The following is an 18,513-nucleotide window of genomic DNA, read 5'->3' on the forward strand; positions in this document are numbered from 1 at the left end:
GACTACACCAAAATGAATCTGTATGCCCTCCATAGAGACGCCGCGCAGAATTACACACTGAATAGAAATTACGCCTTTATTATGATAGACACCATTATCAAAGCCTCAGCCCCTTCTGAGGAGACAAAAACCTTGACAGAAAACTCCAATATGCACGACCCATTCTTATTTAACAAGCAGCAGACCAGAGAGAGTGAGAGAGTGTACCTCAGCAAAAAAAAAAAGCAAAAAAAAAAAAGAAAAACACAGCCTTGAGCTCTTAGCAAGATTCAGCAGGGCTAACAGGCCTGTCTCAGAAACACAGTCTTTAACACAGCACAAAGACAGGCCGGGACTACAACACATTTTCATACTCTCTTTGTATCGATTCTAGTTTGATCAGTCTTGTTCCTACAGCTACAGGACACCTGGTACTGAATGAAATAGAACGGACATGCCCCTCTCTCTCCCTTTCTCTCTTTCTCTCTCTCTCTCTCTCTCTCAGTTTCAGCAGTGTAAGGTCTCCAGACAGCGAATCTCATTACCAACACCATGCCAGAGGGAGCAGTCCTCTCCCCAGTCAGGTGCCTCGTAGCTCATGTTTCAGTCTCTTAATGCTCCTAACAAGCATGTTCCCCCTGCAATGTCACCCCTCGCCATACTACTCCACTAAACAGCACATACATGTGCATACACACGCAGCTAGAAGACGTTTTAATGGTATGAAAAAAGTGAACCAAATATACCACCCTCTCATGGCCCGACACTTTCGCACAGGGCCACACGGCAAGGTCAGTGTAGAATTTTCACAATTTAAAAAAAAATAAATAAATAAGAGGTATGGTTATCAAGATAGTTTATGAAAAGTCAAGGTGCCTGATATTTTACAGAACACATATCTAGGTTTCACTGGAAACTGCAGCTAATGAAAAATGATCACCATTCTCATTCTCAGTCAGGAACTGTGGCCACTGCTGTCAATCAAACAGACTATGACACACAACAGTATAATACCAGTGAGTGTAATATACAAGGACAGCACTAGGAGACTGGATTCAGATGGCAGCAGTAGTTTAGAGGTGAGGAGAACCCTCCCTATAATTTTAGGTATATTAGCAGAGAGCCCTCATTCTCAGGACTCAAACCCAAAACAGAGTTGCCTCAGCAAAGTGATCCCTAACAGGGAAAAGCTGTTGTTAACTGGCTGTTTGTGAGTATGTCAGCTAAATGAATAAATGTGAATGGTGTGCATGAGCAGTGACATGCAGACTCTGGTCTGATGGAGTTTAAACAGTCTGGAGGTTTCAGGTTCAGCTGGACTGTAGCTCAGCTTGGTGGTTCATGAAGGTAATTAAACACTAATGAAGACTGGCGGCTTCGTGGACGGCATTACCTCTTTTCATTTAAATAAATAACCAGGTCGATACAAGACTGCCGCAGAGAGAGAGAGAGAGAGAGAGACAGAGAGACAGAGAGAGAGAAGGGGAGAGAGAGAGAGAGAGAGAGAGAGAGACAGAGAGAGAGAGGCTGGAGTGAGTGGGGAGCAGTGCCCTCTGATACACTTATGGAAAAACACCAAAACTTTATAAAGATGGAACTGGTCTGGCAAATGTCTGAGGGGAGGTACTTGTATATTGTTAAATGTTGATTATGTCTGAGAGGGTATTGTATATCACTTTCCAAATCAAACACACCCCCACTGATCTTTAGGACACTCTTAAATAGAGAATGACATGTAGACAGCCAGCAGTTTTGACTGTTTGAATCCAGACATTGTTAGCATTGCGAATCTTTGCCACTGATTGGCTGATGTCTGTCCCCAGTGCCTTGCTGGTTGTAATACCAGTGGGTTTATGAGAGATAGAATAAATGAGTTTTCTCTCACGGCTGTATTGTTCCAGTGGAGACAGAGTAATACATTTCCATTCATGTTGGATTCTTGCCAGAATGTCAAAAATAATGGATAATCTCTGAGCAACGCCATCTCTTCTTATAGACTGGCCCACTCTTCTAAGCCTTTCTCCTCTTATAGACTGACACACTGTTCTAAGCCTTTCTCTTCTTATAGACTGACACACTGTTCTAAGCCTTTCTCTTCTTATAGACTGACACACTGCTCTAAGTCTTTCTCTTCTTATAGACTGACACACTGTTCTAAGCCTTTCTCCTCTTATAGACTGACACACTGCTCTAAGTCTTTCTCTTCTTGTAGACTGACACACTGTTCTAAGCCTTTCTCTTCTTATAGACTGGCACACTGTTCTAAGTCTTTCTCTTCTTATAGACTGACACACTGTTCTAAGCCTTTCTCCTCTTATAGACTGACACACTGTTCTAAGTCTTTCTCTTCTTACAGACTGACACACTGTTCTAAGCCTTTCTCTTCTTATAGACTGACACACTGTTCTAAGCCTTTCTCTTCTTATAGACTGACACACTGTTCTAAGCCTTTCTCTTCTTATTGACTGACACACTGTTCTAAGCCTTTCTCTTCTTATAGACTGACACACTGTTCTAAGCCTTTCTCTTCTTATAGACTGACATACTGTTCTAAGCCTTTCTCCCCTTATAGACTGACACACTGTTCTAAGCCTTTCTCTTCTTATAGACTGACACACTGTTCTAAGCCTTTCTGCTGTTATAGACCGACACACTGCTGTCTGTGTGAAAGCCAGGTGAAAACTGACACTTCAAGTCAAAGTCTGACCTGTGCTTAATTAAACCGAACTAAAAAAAACAAAACAAAAACCTGACAGTCTGATTTTCTGCGAAATAAAATGGTGAGGGGTAAAATTGGTTTGATGCATTAACAGCTGTTGTCATATGGTATGTAGAAGCTGATCTGAACATGGGATTTTTGAAGAAGTCCATCCAAATATCAGAAGGTCATAAAAACTGACAAGTGAGCTTTTGGTTTCTCAGTGTTATAAGCCCTTGTGTGTGTGTGTGTGTGTGTGTGTGTGTGTGTGTGTGTGTGTGTGTGTGTGTGCGTGCGTGAGGGCAGTACCACAACATCAGAACAATTCGACAAACATGCTCTAGCATTTCTTCAACCAAAAAAGGCCTTCCCAGTTACACCAGCCCTCATGAGATAGTGCATCATTCAATGAGGTGTGTGTGTGTGTGTGTGTGTGTGTGTGTGTGTTTATCCTGTTATATACACATGCCCAATTTCTCTTCTCAAATGTATTAAGTAAACACAGTAAGTAAACCAAATGAGAAATGACAGTATTCACAGTGTCCTTACTAAGTGCTGAATGGATGTGTGCTGTGATAACAGTGGCATTGTAGCAGGGGTGCTTATGGCCTGGACATGGCCACCGAGACAGATTGGTGAGTCATTTTCATCCAGAAATATACCGTGAGAATCAGAAATCACTGGATGGAGAATAATTGTTTTTGCTGGAGGTTTGGCTTTTCCAAATGATGCATTACAACGATTGATAAAATAGAACACATCTAATGGTGAAAGTGGGAAGAGTAGGTTTGACATACTACAAAAAACAGCCTTGTTTACACCAATTACACCAGTTATCACATTACAGTGATTTAAATAAAAGAAAAGGGACAACACAGTTGATATAAACGAACGAATCACATTTGATTCGAGTGATTTCCTCTGAGCTGGAATTTGCCCTGCAAAAGCTCTTGAATCCAGCCTGTTCACCAGCACCACTGAGCCCCTCTTGCGTAAACCAATCCATGAAACACACTCCTAACAAAGCTCAGATTCGGCCACTGGCACCGTTACACCAAACTGTGGAAACTCTTATTACACAGAGTGGGTTATTTTGAGTAATCTGAACCAAGAGAACTCCTCATTTTCTGGCTCCAGTTATATTTCCGCACAAAATAAACATCCGTAATCTAGCGCGGGGAGAGATGTTTACCTTGTTTTTGATGTTACAGTGGCAGCAGACAGTCCACAGGTACTTGAGGGTTCTCCACAGGAGGATGATGAAGAGACCCCCAAAGAACGTCACCATGGATGAGGCGAGGAAAGCCCACCACATGCGCTGACCATTGCTGTCGCAGGGGACATCTGGTGAAAACGGGATGATCACATCCATCTTGGATATAGAGACAGAAGAGTCCGGATTTTTATTCAGATTGATATTACTACTCATTCTAGAGCTGCCGCTGCCATAAGAAACGTTGCCATCTGCCACAGCTAGCATCGAGAGGCTTTGAGGAGGTCCTGCCAGCGCCCCCAGTCTAAGCCATCAGCCATATTGCTTCAAATATCCCTCACCGTTCGACAACGATTTTCTGCCCGATCCTATTCAAAACAGACAGAACATCAACGTGAAAAATGTTGACGCACGACGGCTGAACTGGTCTGAAATAACGACTCTGTGTCCATCTGCGGGATACATTTAAATCCGCATTAATGACTGCTTAACGTTGTAATTTGAAGGGGTTTTCCAAATCTTTAGGATCAATGCCATTTAAAATAAACAGTCATTTTCGCGGCAGTCGATGTTCCTGTTGTTACTCTGCAGAGGATTTGTAGCGCAGCGAGGAACAGGGTCTTTCAATCCGCTTGTGTGCGTCCGAGCTCGCTGTCTTCCATCAAGGGACACGGACGCATAACAGTGATAAATCGATAACTGTCTCATAAACACCAACTTAATCAATCGCCTAAACGATTTTTTATTCGGCGACGTTTTCTTGAGTTCGCTGTGCTGTGGAAAACCCCTTCAGATAATACGTTTTGTATAGATATGCCGCTCGCAATGACAGGCGATTCGGTGAATGTCGCTGTCCCCGTTCCCTTCTCTCAGTCTTCCCTCGGCGCCAGCTGATCCAGCCTGTCAGATCTAGTCCAGAGATTTCTGGAGAGATTTACAGGTAGGAGGGCGGAGCCAAACTATAATAATAAGGATGGAAAGCCGCACTAAACCTGCACGGATATTTGTTCCAGACGGTCTCCTTTTGTTTTTGTGCGTGTGCGAAATCTTGCCTTTTTGAACGTTTTTAGAAACACGACGCATTAGCCCCCACTGGTTGTTTCAGCGGCCGCTGCAGTGTAGTGTGTGTGATGCTCTTGAGAAAACTCCATACCTTTTATCCCATCCTCACAGCGATCGATGTCGTGTATCCAGCAGTTCGACCTAACTGCCTCTGGAACCGATTTCACAACCGCGTTTTAGTAACGTTTATACGCACGGTTTGTCCTGAGCAACCCGGGAGAGAATTAGTCATCAGGGGGGTATTTTTTTCTGTTGGTTTTCGAGGTTGACAGAATCGTTTCGTCGCTGCGCCTCCGCTCTAACACACAGACTATAAACTGAAATTGCGCACATACACAGACCTGTTGAGCGCATGGACCTTTTATTTTTAATCTTATTCTAATGTTTATAAATATATGCATCGTTGTTTTATTTTGAGATAGGCCTACAATACGGCCTTAAAATGATATGCCAGTGTTCGAATTTATGGAATTATCAGTTTGTGTCCTCAGAGACATCGACAGGATATTGAAACTTATACAGTAGATGAGTAACGTAAACCATTCTATAGCGTGTAGAAATTTACCTAGATTCTATTTTTAGGAGGCTATGGGTGGGTAGAAGCCGAGTACCCATCTTGTTAAAAGTTTGTCACATGATCCTGTAGTGAGTCATTTTGGAAAAATAAACAGAGATAAAACAGAGCGAGGTGCAAAGAAGATTTAGCGGCTTCCGTGTCCCTTATAGCTTAGATTTACAGTCTGAGAGTTGTTCAGGTGATATAGCCGCTGACATTTAATCTTTCTAGGTTTGACGGCAGTGAAAACGATTACAGACAAGCTTGCTCCTACAAATCTTGATCTTCGACAAAACAAAATAGATTTTAGTTTTTCCGCTTGTGTATTTAATATGAATTTTTACCAATGATTCTGTAACAATCATTTCATGATTATGTTCTCTTGTGATTATGACTATTATTTTCCTTTATCTGGATAGTTATCAGAATACCTTTGGATAAAATGCATGACAGAGAAAAGTATGGAATATGGAAATTTTAAAAATGAAAGAAAAAAAAGGTTATAACTGCTTTGTTAATCCAACGCAATATCGTAAACGATAATCGTATGTGTCAAACACATAATTACACGCACATAATTAATTACATTGTTTATCTGTTTATTTAAACAAACGTGTCAATAGATGGCGTTTTAAATGAACATTAAAAAAGTAATAAAAGCGTACATGTCGTATATGTATTGTAAGCAACCGGCACATAAATGAGAGACGAGGGTATTGGAAATGATCGTGCATCAGTGTGACTACAGTTATTGGGCCCCCTACTGGACAAGCAGAGATCTGCAAGGCTGGACATTGAATAATTTAGCAGTGAAGGTTTACCCAAGGCTGAGATTATGCAGCGTAAAATTCGCACTGTGATGAGCAGTGATGAGTTTTAGAGAGTTTTCGTCCACCAAGACTTGTGCAAAGTCAAAATGTGCAGTTATAGCACAAAAACTGGGGGTGACCGCGTTAAACTGATCATTGTATCATATCTTTGCGTAAGACTATTCAAAACCGGTTTGAGGTGACGTCTCGTAGCCCTGGAGATCAGCGGGTGATAACATTGCAGCCCGAGCCTTTACACTGTTATTTATGGAGGGTAGTAGGATCCCTCTGCTCATCTTCCAGGAAAACTTTTGCAGCTGTCGGGCCAAGGAGCCTGTGGCCCAACGGTGCTTCATACGAACACAGCACTACTGCCAGTCACACGACTTAACGTAACACCACTGGGAGGTAATCCAAAAATATTCGAACGATTCGGAGTTAACGGCCATAATAACGTTAAGGCAAACTTATCTACATTAACAAAAAAAAAAAAAAGACACTCTCAAAGTGTCTCCGATACAGGACTGAAGTTGTGAAAGATGCCGACCACGTGGCTATTGCAGAGATAGCTATCAGTCAGATGCACTCACATCTTCTCAAGTTCAGATGAGCTGTCAGCAGCTGTCCTGTAAACAGATCCCCCCGAGAGGAAACCTGACCCCGGCTAAAAGTACCGTGCAGGGACTTGGAGGACATCTTGCCTCGGGGCACAGTGCCACCCTGGCACATATATAGGGCACCGGCTTGGTCCCGTGTGTGTGTGTGTGTGTGTGTGTGTGTGTGTGTGTGCGCGCGCGCGCGCGCGTTTGTGCGTTGGGGGAAGGGGGGTTCTGCAGGTCTGAATCCAACAGAGAGACTGGGAGGGAAACGAGGACACGCAGCTCCAATTCAAGACCTTTAATAGGAGGAGCCACAACTGCTCATAACAAAAGTGTGCTAATCAGAACTGGCATAGCCAAGGGCTGCTTACTACAGACAGAGTGAGAAACAGAGAGAGAGATGGGAGTCTGAACACCCCAGATGCACTTCACTGCCTGAATGTGTTTGCAGAAAACCACATTATTCAGTCTGATGTTAAGAAACGTGTCTTGTGAAGTGAATACTAAAGACCGAATGAATGTGATGGAAATGGTTCATACTCTTGAACATGAAAAGAATGGAAAACAAGACATACTTTTTTTTTTTGGGGGGGGGGGGGGGGGGGGATGTATATTTTAGCGTTCCTGAAGAAAAAATATTTAAGCAAAAAAAAAAAAAAAACCTTCAATATTAACTTTGCTTTTGTAGAGTGGTTTCCTATAGTTACTTTGACTAATTCCACTCTTTAGAGTCTCAATAAGCAAAACTCCTGAGTCAGGGAACCTAAATGACTCAGTAAAGTGGGACATGAAAATCATAATTTTTCCTTAAAAATGTAAAGGTCTTACGCATTAACTCCACCATCTTGTATTAAAATTAAGTTTTGATCATCATTAGAAGACAAACATATCACTATATTAATCGAAGATGTGGTGGTATATTATGTGTTATCCCCATCAATGAATTTCCACCAGTGAGTAATGCAGGACAACTGTTGAAAGTTTAGTCAAAAATATTTATTAATGACATTTTCATTGTTCTGTGTTGAACTGAACTAGAACACATTCATTTTATTATTACTGCATGATAAATTGTGTACCGAGCAGATGTCCTATGAACAGAATTATTGTGTCAATTGTTTATTGTGGCAACTGAAAAGAATTTGCTTGAATAATTACTACACTCATATAGGACACTTCAACTGTTTAACTTCAGAAAGTCAAATAAGAACATGCATTTCTGAAAGATGTACTAAACTCGTCTGAGAGCAATACAAGATGACTGCCACAAATGGGTCAAAATTATTTTAATTTCTGTGTGTGTGTGTGTGTGTGTGTGTGTTTTTATTTATCTTCTAAATTTATTTTACTTACTGTTTAACAGTCATCTTAAAACGAAGCAGTAACTTGATTGACAAGAGCATCCACCAGTCTGCTGCTTGTGGTGACCCGTTAGATGATTTATCAGTTGTATTTGACAACATTGTGTTTAAGCTACATGCAAAACAGGCTTTTGGCCCTAAAATGTGCAGGTCAGTGTTTTAAGAGTTTTGCAAACTCAGCCACTGAGGGTGTGGACACAGATTAATTAATCAATAAGTGCTTTGATTAGCAACATAATTATCATCAGTCTTTGCATAGCAGGAGTAATCAAAGCCACGGTCACTGACCAACTGTGGGTAAAATTGGCTTTTTGTCCAACCAATTTCATTGAACAGTACAAACTCACGGGCAGGGGAGACTAGGTAGAAATAGAAATAGAAATAGAAATAGAAATAATGGAGCAAGGAGAAAGCTGAACGGTGGACTATACCAGCTCAACTGTCAGAATGAGCACCTGTGTATAGGGCAACATCTTCAAATGTGACTGAATTCAAACCTAAATCAGGCAAATTTACGAGATTTAAAATTTTGTATTACGCTCCATGGAAAAAAAAAAAAAAAAGTTCTGTTTGGTTAGCTTGAGGACCGGTGGAGGCCTTTGATGATAAAAAGTTAACTGACTAGTCCATAGTGACTTAGACAGCTCACATGAAATTAGTCTGATACGACCTCTGTCTGAATGACATGTTCCTGCCATACAGTAAAAGGTTTTAAATTCTTTTTCACAAGAATGTGAACAGATAGCATTGTGTCACATTCAGTTTCACTGGGTGTAAAGCCTGTCGCTGTTGGAGATGTTTGGACTTGTGGCTGAATGTTGCAATATTCGTAATTAACATGTACCAAAAGAGGCTCAAAATGTGCATTCTCAACACACTGAGTTAATACAAACTAATTTCTCAACAAACTACAACACGCACAATCCCCCCAAACACACCCATCGGGTGGGTGGACTTCAAGAAGATGCTGATGCAAAAACACCCACACAAATATGTACACATCCCCAATCAACTACACACCCACACCCACACACACACCTCTCTGCAAACCACAGCATGTGAAACAGAAAATGACTTTTATTCTCCTGTTCATGTCTTTTAACATTTCATACAAACCACATTCTGTTTTGTTTTTGTTTTTGTTTTTTTGCAACGAAGAAATTCCCGTTCACAGCAGTACCTGTGGCGTGTTCCAAGTTCCTTATAAGATCTTGACCACGCCCTGTCACGCCCTCCTCATATTCAACCCCCCAAAACAAAAGCCTTCATTTCAACACCATACACAACATAGGACTGATTATCCTTTGAAAGAAAAAAACTGTGCAAGACAGTATCCCTTTTTAAAAACAAGAGCGTGAATTACATTTGTTTTTTTCTTTTTTCTAATTATGGTACAAAAAAAAGACAAGTCATGAATGAAATGCATGGAATAGGTGTGAAAACTCAAACTTAGCTTTTAGTGTTACAGTACATATCAAAGTACCTACTCATAAAGTCATAACTGGAGACATAAACACAGTCGTATGTGTTTAGACTTCACAGAGATGCAAGTGCAAAACCAAATAAAACATTTAACACGTTAAAATAAAGAGACTTTTGGCACAACTTCAGGATGCAGATGGCAAGGCTGCCTAAAGATAGAGTGGAACGTTAGTGCACCTCTGCAATTATAAAAGACTTAAATAACAGAGAGAAAAAAAATATATATATCACTAACATTTAGACAGATTTAAGAGAGCCATTTAAGATTAACCCTGCGTGATTTGTCTTAGTGATGTTTACAGTGGGCACATTATAAAAATAATAATTAAAAAAAAAACAAAAACAAATAAAAACACAAACAATATGACAAAACATGCTAAGATCTGCTCAGACTGACATACTCCTTCAAACCTGTGGCCCACACAAAAATACATTTATATACTTTTATATATATATATATATATATATTTATATGTATATATTCTTTTATATATCTATATATATAGATGAATTTGCATACGTAACAGGTATGTGTGTGCCTGCACTTGAGTATGCATTAGTACACGAGTTACAGTTTCATATAGTCCTTTAGATATGACATTTTGTAAGTATGATAAGAGATGGGGGGGGGTGTGTGGAGCCCTGGAGAGCTGTCTGGGGGTGTCGTCTGAAACCCCAGGCTTCAGTGTGATAATGCAGTTCACTTATTCCGCCCTCTGTGTCTCTCCAAAGGCACTTCTTCCATTTGGCCCGTTAATCCGTTTTTAGTCCGTCTGAAAACGCACCACCGTCCACTCTTAACAGTCATCGCATCCAGTTAACCAGCCTGTCGCCCGGTAGTTCACTCCCACTATATGATGTGTCAGTCATCGCCAATGTGTTCATTAAAAAAATAGAAAAAGAAATAAAACACACACACACACACACACACACACACACACACACACACACACACACACATACACACATACACACACACATACACATACACATACACATACATACACACATCTGGCATTTTGGTGAAAGGAGGGGCAGGGGTTGATTTCTTTTAGGAATCAGACATATAAATGGAAAATAGACATCATCAAACACATAACAAAACAGCAATGTCTCACTGACATGATTTGTGTTTCAACCAGAGTTTTAAATGCAGCATTAAACATTAGACATCGATCAGGAAGACTGGAAGGAAACACAACACTTCAGTGCTCATATCTTGCACATGCAGCATACACACACACACACACACACACACACACACAAAAACACACACACACACACACAAAAACACACACACAAGGAGGTTCTGTTACCACGAACCACATAATGAAATTACTTTCTCGAGGAAAAAAAAAATATGAAAGTGACTTCTTTTTTTTAGTGTCATTTGGGAATATGTAAAAGGAGTGTATAATGTTTTTAGTGTTTTTAGTTGAGAGACAGTGAGCTCTCACTTCAAACAGAACCAAAAGGCGTCCAAAGAACTTTACTCTGCTCTTGATCGACAATCGTCATGATCTGAGTGCAAACGTAGGCCAGAGTTCCACCCTGGACAATACCTGCAGAACAAAACACCGTGATCACTCTTTCCGAACAGACGGCACAAGCCCAAGAATCCATTTATTTCAACTCTAACACAAGCTTCCTTTTAACTAGGGCTAGACAGAACAATCAATTAACGGCATCGACGGGCAAATCTCTGTCGAGATTGCCCGTGAGAGAAACAATAGATTTACTATCAAATCTATCTTGAGTGAGGCAAAGGGAGACTAACCTGTGAAGAATTTGCTATACTCCTGCTCAATTTTCTGGGCCTGTTCAAACTGCTCCTTGGAATGCTTCTGTGAGAGTTTATCTCGTAAATACACAGGATCCTTTAGCTCTCTGCAAAACACAGAAGAGAAACATTAACCCACGGTAACGGGCGGACTCAAGGCTGTAGCGCGTACTGCGGGGTTAGGAGGCTAATGTAGTGGAAAGGTTTTTAAAAGGGGAACCTGAGCACTCACTTGATAAGTTTGGCGTTTTTGTAGCGTATGAAAATGACAATGGGGTAAATGTGAACGTTGTGTAGACGCTCGATGGCGTGCGGAGCGATATCCAGCAAACAGTGGCTGTCCTGTGAGAGTGAGAAAGAGAGAGAGAGAGAGAGAGAGAGAGAGAGAGAGAGAGAGAAAATTGGAGATCTTTACTCTGTGGTGACATGTTGCTAGTGATTTTTCTTTTACTCAGAAACAACATTAGACACCTTTTTTCTAGTTTCACGGAAATACTCAAACATTGCAAAAGTTTTTCTTTTAAACTTTCATCAGTTTCAATGTTCCTACCAGATATGTAATTAAGAATGAATGCAAAAAGGATATCTTTATTTTTAGTTCCATGCTTCTTTGCATAACCTACTTTTTAGAATTATCTTATTTTTGTGATTCAATTACATTGGAAACCTTAGAGAGAAAGAGAGCGTGAGAGAGAGTGTGGGTGCGTGTAAGAGAGCATGTCTGTGTGTGTGTGTCTGTGTGTGTGTGTGTGAGGAGAGATACAGACCTTCTCTGTAATCTCTTTAATGGAAGCCACGGTAGTGACGTCAAAATGGCCACTCCTGCGTTTGTAGTCGATAAAGAGGCAGTCTTTAACCCCTCGCTCTATGGCCTGCTGAGAAGCCTTCATCACCTCTTCATCATCAATTAAGGAAAGAACACAGCATAATGATCAGACCCTACTCATGTACAGTCAGTACAGAACAACACAGGATTTAAAGGCATAATGCCAAGAGAGAGAGACAGAGAGCGGGAGGGAGAGAGAGAGAGAGAGAGAGAGAGAGATGTTATCAGACTGTGAAGTGTTTCTTACCAGGTACACATCTGGAGAATTTTCCAGGGTTCTCTTTGACCAGCATGTCTTTGACTGGGTCTACCAGGGGCCCCAGGATCAGGACTGGCCGAGGGGATGTGCATTCAATTTTCTGAACTCTCTGATAAGCTAGACTCACACAGTCTGTCAAATAAAGTAAGTAAAGCAAGTTAAACACACACACACACACACACACACACACACACACACACTAAACAACCATCAATTACATTAAACAACAGCACACAAAAGAAACTAAAAGCACAAAAGTCTATTTCAGTCATTTCAGACCTTCTGATATCAATTTACAAAACCCACTGATGGATTCATTGCTAAATTGCCCCCAGTGCTGTGTGTCAGACTGAGCAGAGTGTCCTCTGACCTTCTAAAAGCGGGATGGAGTCTGTGCTGACCGCGTCTGGAGCCAGGGCGTCTCTTCCGTCTTTAGAGCTGCTGCGTTTGTGTTTCTGTTTCCGGCGGAAGAAGGATCGGCGCGCGGCAGCTGAGAGAGTCTTTCCCGAACCGCTCTCATCTTTTCCGTCTGTCACACTCAGCCTGCGGTAGAACTCCTGATCCATCCTGAACACCACACACACACACACACACACACACAAGTTTAATATACATGCTGTTGACTGCATACTCAGGTTACTCAAACACACCCTACACATGACCAGCATACAACCAAATCAAAGTACGCACTCTCACCTGTTAATATTCACATACACAGCCACAAGCAAACATATTTCCTCCAAACTGATAGGAAAATGACAGGTAAAAACACATTTGGTTGGAGAATTTCCGCAAATGTCGCTATTTTGGTCCAGAACTCTCTGCTTTTCAGGCTGTGTGTTTGACCGTGCCAAACTAAATAACTACAACCTAGATAGTAAGTCCACTTGTTTGACTGCTGCGGGATTGGCTGGGCTTGAGGGTGTTGCTGCTTACATGTACTTGCTGGGAATTTGCCCTCTCTGGATCTTTTGTGCATTCTCATCGAGCTGCCAGGCCATCCAGGTGCCAAAGTTTCCCTTCGGTAGAGTGTCATCAACATACAGTATGTCATCTTTTTTAAAGGACAGATCCAGTTCTGACTCACCCACACGATCATAGAGTGCTCTGGACAGGGAGAGGGGGAGGGGGGGGGGGGGGGGGGGGGGAGAGAGGCCGAGAGAGAAAGACAGAAAGAATTCACATGGGTTATGAAATAAATCTCACACCATATCTCATTTATCATTCTTCATACTTAGATACGACTGAATAGACCAAATAAAAGGTCTATTTGAACGGTGACAAGGGTGCCAGAGATGTCTCGGGTCGTAGGGGTTTGACGTGTCCCTGCAGCAGTGTCACGTTTGCTGGTTGCGGAGTGAAGCTGTTTACCTGATGTAGAAACTGTCTGCAGGAGAATCCTTGAGTGCGTTAAACTCCTCCGCACGATTTTGGACTTTGAAAGTCACCACCTCGGCTGGTTTCAGCATCTCTACGTAAACTTCCTCTGCCGTTTTATTTTTCATGCTCACAGAGCCATACTGCAACACAAACACACGCAGATGAACCATATGACTTCAGTATTACAAATACGGATGAGAGTACAGCATGTAATAAATAAGAGCATTTGAACTTTGGTCTCTCATAGACCAAGAGATAGGCAAGACAAGACATAGCCCTGTATTGTTTTTTTTTTTAACTTGACAGAATAGAAAGTGTAGAGACATTAATATGTTTTCGAGTGTGTGCGTTTTAGATGAAACGCAGGACTGCTCTCTGTTTTAAAGCTGAAGGCCTTGCCAGGAATTAGACATGGCCAATTCTCCTTTTTCTTTCTCTCTGGACAGATAGTGACCGCATCCTGAAAAGGGAGAGTGGGAGAACAGGAACCCAGCATGTTCAGAGCAAGATAAAACACATCAAATCACTCTATCATTCAGTGTAAGGAGCTCAAGGCCCTGGAGGAGCACCATCAGTCTGTGGCCAATCAATGACGACAAAAACTGAAACTAAACCAGCAGTGCAAGCGTTCACACAACCGCAGCACACACACACGCGCGCACACACACACACACGCGCGCACACACACACACACGCGCGCACACACACATACACAGAGCACTTCTACCCTCTCTCCCCTGGGAACAGTGTATACTTTATTTTATATGTTTCTCATGAAGAAGAGTTACTCATTACAAGAAACTGATGATGGAGAGAGGAACTGACTGCGCTGAATGACCAGAACGCTGAAATGAGAAAAACGGAGAGCAGAGGCCAGAGGGAGGAGCTTAACTCAGTGCGAGCCTTTGGACATGTTTGGACAGAGGGCTCAGAGCGGGATGCTGGAAGGCACTGCGTCTAGTTCAGTGATGTCTGGCAGTGTTCCACTTGCTAAAGTCTGGTTAGCAACTTTAATACGGATTTTTTTTGGAGTGGAAGTGTTGTTCTTGAGGCAGTGAAAAGCAAGATAAGCAGAACCAGTAAAGGCCTTTATTCATGTTTGGTTTTGTGAGGTTAGTCTCCAGAGTGCAGAGTTAGATGGAATTTGTTTGGTTTTGACACGTGATCTGGTCTCTACATTTAGGTCTCAAGGCAGTGGTGTGTGGCAGTGTTTGGTTTTGAGACAACATTCACTAAAAGGGGCAGCCTGTGATGGTTACGGACTGCTCGGTCATCACTTGTGTTTGTGTTTGTGGTGCTGGGTAGTGTTTGTTGGGAAATGATAGTGTTCAATTGGGACAGGTCTGTTTTGCTCTCACCTCTAGGATGAGGTCTCCAGGCAGTAGACCTTCAGCTGGGCTATCCTCTTCAAGGCTCTCTACAAACACGCCTCTGACGTTTCCCCCCCGAATGTGCACGCCCAGGTCACCCTGGCCTCTCCTCACAGTCACCAGGCGTACCTCTGGAACCTTCCTGTTGGGCTCAGATGACACTCTGAAAGAATAATCCAAAAAAACCCTCCAAAACTATCCAGTGGCAAATGTCAGGAGATACAGTATTCCCCAATGTCTGTCATTTTCCATTTATGATTCATACAAGGTGGTGAGGGGTGACTGTGTGAGAGTGTGCATGAGCGTGTGTGTGTGTGTTACCTGATGAAGCTATGAGGGCTGGTTGTAGGAGTAGTGTGTTTGGAAGAGGGTGTTAGTGTGCCTTCGTCCTGTTCGCTGAGCGTGTCGATAGCCGAGTGATTATCTGGGGTTGTGGTTCCGCTGCCTTGAGGCGTAGACTGTGTGCTGATGGGCTCTAAACGAGAACTACACACACACACGCACGCAAACATACACACACACACAAATATCAACACCTCTGCTTTTAAAACAGCCACCACAATAATGGGAATAATGGGAACTGCTTCACATATGAATGGATTATACTGGTACATGTGTATGTGTCTGTTACTTGACTGAGAGTTATAGTGGTACATGTCTGAGTTACTCTGTTACTGCAGTGAGAGTAACTGCCCAGCTGGTCCATGTTGGTTCCACTGGTATGTGTGTTTTAACTGGGTCATGTATGAATTATACATCTATACGTGTGGCTTGTACTGGTTCACGAGTATGTCTCACTGGTACCTGGAACGGGAGTGGTTCCCCAGTTGGTACATATGTGGGTTATACTGGGCCATAATGGTGATGGTGTCACACTGCTGACCAATGATGAGTCGAGCCTGCTGCTCTGTGGCATTCCTCAGGTTTATACCGTTATACTGAGAGAGACATGGAGAGAAAGAGAAAGAAAACACTCAAATTCAAATTTAAAATCACTTTACTGCTTCACTGCCATGGCAAGACAATTGTGCTGCAACAGCGGTCATAGAGCCAATGCTCATAATTAAAACATGGGGATGCAGAGAAGCAGATACCCAGAGATTTAAGAGAAAGGTTTGTCTGCAGGCAATGCATAAAGCACAGACAAACACAGTTCAGATCAATATTCACAAAACTCATCCATCACAAAAGACACCCATAACAAGAGACCTTTGCAAACCGCTGAGATCCTCCTCTGAACTCAGCATAGGCATCACTACTGAATCCCTGAAATCGCAGACTGTATTACCCCTTTATTACCTACTTTGGGGTGGGGGTAGGCTTTCTAGTCCTGCTTTGTACCCTATGGGTGACTCATGTCTAGGAAGCATTTCCAATGGGAACTGCGTGTTCCACGTGAACACGCAGATACACTCTTCACAGATGGGGCTTTAAGTGGTAAAAGCGATAAATGAATTGTGAAGGAGTCTGTGCTGATGCTGACCTCCAGTAGCTGGTCTCCGTACTCCAGTCCAGCCTGCTGAGCGATGCTGCCGCTCGTCACCTTGGAAACAAAAATCCCTCCATTCTCTCCGCTGACAATGGAGATGCCCAAAGGCTCGGCTCCTTTTTGCACGATAACGTTTCGGGGCTCCTCTAGATACGGCCTTCAGACAGAGACACAGAGACAGAGAAACAGAGACAGAGAGACACATCACCAAGGGTTGCTCTCTGTTCAGTATGGACTGGTTCAGGGTCTGGGCTCCATTCACATCACACATACACAGACACATATAGTGATACACTGATCCAGAGGAAGGACAGATACAACGGCAGGGCCATTCATCCAATGAGACACCAGCTCCACGCCAACAGGGGGGGGTCTCCCCCCCCCCTTTTATGGAACAGCCATGGAAATATCGAAAACCGACGAGCGGGAAAACAACAAGCAAACAGCACGAGGCAAGAGTCAGCTTTAACAACGACACAGAAACATCCAGAAGTTTGTCAGGAGGAGGAGGAAGGGGGGTGCAGCTAAGCTTTACTTTAGTCGTTTAATGACGGGTCTGCTTTGTGCTGGGGAAGAGAGACATGGAAGGTTACATGCGTGTGTAAACTCATGCTGGTAGCAGTGACACTGATCAGGCAACTCAAAACCTCAAGCCAACATTTACAAAACATTTAACTGTGTCATTTGTAGTTGGATGACTACAGTCATGATTAGTATTTTGAGACCTATGATGGAGGGTATTCCGGACCTTTTTAGACAGATTAAACCAGGACATATGAAAAACCGTATTCAGATTGACATTACATGTACAAACACCACTGCTCAGTCCTTCACCACCGTGACATGACTGTTCTTCAGTACAATTTACTTTTACATTTTTATCATCTGTCATTTTCGACTGATCCGATATCTAGAAATAGAATAAAAATATATTCAAAAGACAGAAAAAAAAAATCTGGGTTAAACAGAAAAGACACCTACTGTTCTGTTCCACAAACGAGTTTGTTATATTATAAATATATTATAATGTTTAGAAAATGTTACATTTTTCATACTCAAGACGTCAAAACGGGTCCCTTTTCACATCCAATCCAAATTTTAAAAAAAAAAAGCAAAGTGACTCAAACTTTCTTTCAGAAGCCTCTCCCTACAGTGTGTGCATCTTCTGTGTGGGTTTGTTCTCTGTGTGTATATGTGTGTGCATTTATGACCATGCATTCTTACATGACCTACTTCTTTAAATTCCAATTTTTGTGATTAAATTACATTTAAAAGCAGAGAGCAGGAAAAGGGCATGTGAGAGAGAGTGTCCGTGTGCGTGTGCGCGTGATCACGTGTCCTGTCTGTGCATTCGCTGTGCTTTTCCGTGACCGGGCAGACAAACCTCAGGCTCCTGAGAGAAGAGAATCGCGGCCTTGCAGCCAGAGGGATTCTCAGATAAGATCTGTTACAATACTGAGATCTGGAAGATTCAAAGAGAGAGAGAGCAAAGAAGAGACAGACAGAGGGGAAACAACATAAAAAAATGAAGGAGAAAGGGGGGGGGGGAGAGCAAGAGAGAGCGAGAGTGAGAGAGATAGAAAGAAAAACAGAAGGACTCAAAGAGACTTCAGAGGAAGACATAAGCTCGGAACAGTGAAAAAAGTTTAG

At 42.3% G+C, this 18,513-nt stretch overlaps 2 protein-coding genes across 4 annotated transcripts in view; both read right to left on the minus strand.

The window, feature by feature from the left end:
* kcnma1a (potassium large conductance calcium-activated channel, subfamily M, alpha member 1a) overlaps positions 1 to 4,106 on the minus strand; it is a 133,792-nt gene extending 129,686 nt beyond the window's left edge. For all 3 annotated transcript variants that reach the window (XM_030770733.1, XM_030770734.1, XM_030770735.1), the window contains exon 1: positions 3,870 to 4,106. In XM_030770733.1, the coding sequence (XP_030626593.1) occupies positions 3,870 to 4,106 (237 nt within the window). The remainder of the gene's footprint in view (positions 1 to 3,869) is intronic.
* A 6,646-nt stretch (positions 4,107 to 10,752) lies between these two features.
* Positions 10,753 to 18,513, minus strand: part of dlg5a (discs, large homolog 5a (Drosophila)) — a 37,081-nt gene continuing 29,320 nt past the window's right edge. Inside the window, exons 22-34 of the mRNA XM_030771710.1 lie at positions 18,248 to 18,325; positions 16,858 to 17,020; positions 16,179 to 16,312; positions 15,696 to 15,860; positions 15,363 to 15,537; positions 13,996 to 14,144; positions 13,561 to 13,731; positions 12,995 to 13,191; positions 12,613 to 12,756; positions 12,307 to 12,434; positions 11,772 to 11,881; positions 11,537 to 11,646; positions 10,753 to 11,321 (exon numbers count right to left, since the gene is read on the minus strand). Of these exons, the coding sequence (XP_030627570.1) occupies positions 11,218 to 11,321; positions 11,537 to 11,646; positions 11,772 to 11,881; positions 12,307 to 12,434; positions 12,613 to 12,756; positions 12,995 to 13,191; positions 13,561 to 13,731; positions 13,996 to 14,144; positions 15,363 to 15,537; positions 15,696 to 15,860; positions 16,179 to 16,312; positions 16,858 to 17,020; positions 18,248 to 18,325 (1,828 nt within the window). The 3' untranslated portion in view covers positions 10,753 to 11,217. The remainder of the gene's footprint in view (positions 11,322 to 11,536; positions 11,647 to 11,771; positions 11,882 to 12,306; positions 12,435 to 12,612; positions 12,757 to 12,994; positions 13,192 to 13,560; positions 13,732 to 13,995; positions 14,145 to 15,362; positions 15,538 to 15,695; positions 15,861 to 16,178; positions 16,313 to 16,857; positions 17,021 to 18,247; positions 18,326 to 18,513) is intronic.

The sequence above is a fragment of the Chanos chanos genome, chromosome 4 (genome assembly GCF_902362185.1).
Source record: "Chanos chanos chromosome 4, fChaCha1.1, whole genome shotgun sequence".
In the NCBI taxonomy this organism is placed as follows: domain Eukaryota; kingdom Metazoa; phylum Chordata; class Actinopteri; order Gonorynchiformes; family Chanidae; genus Chanos; species Chanos chanos.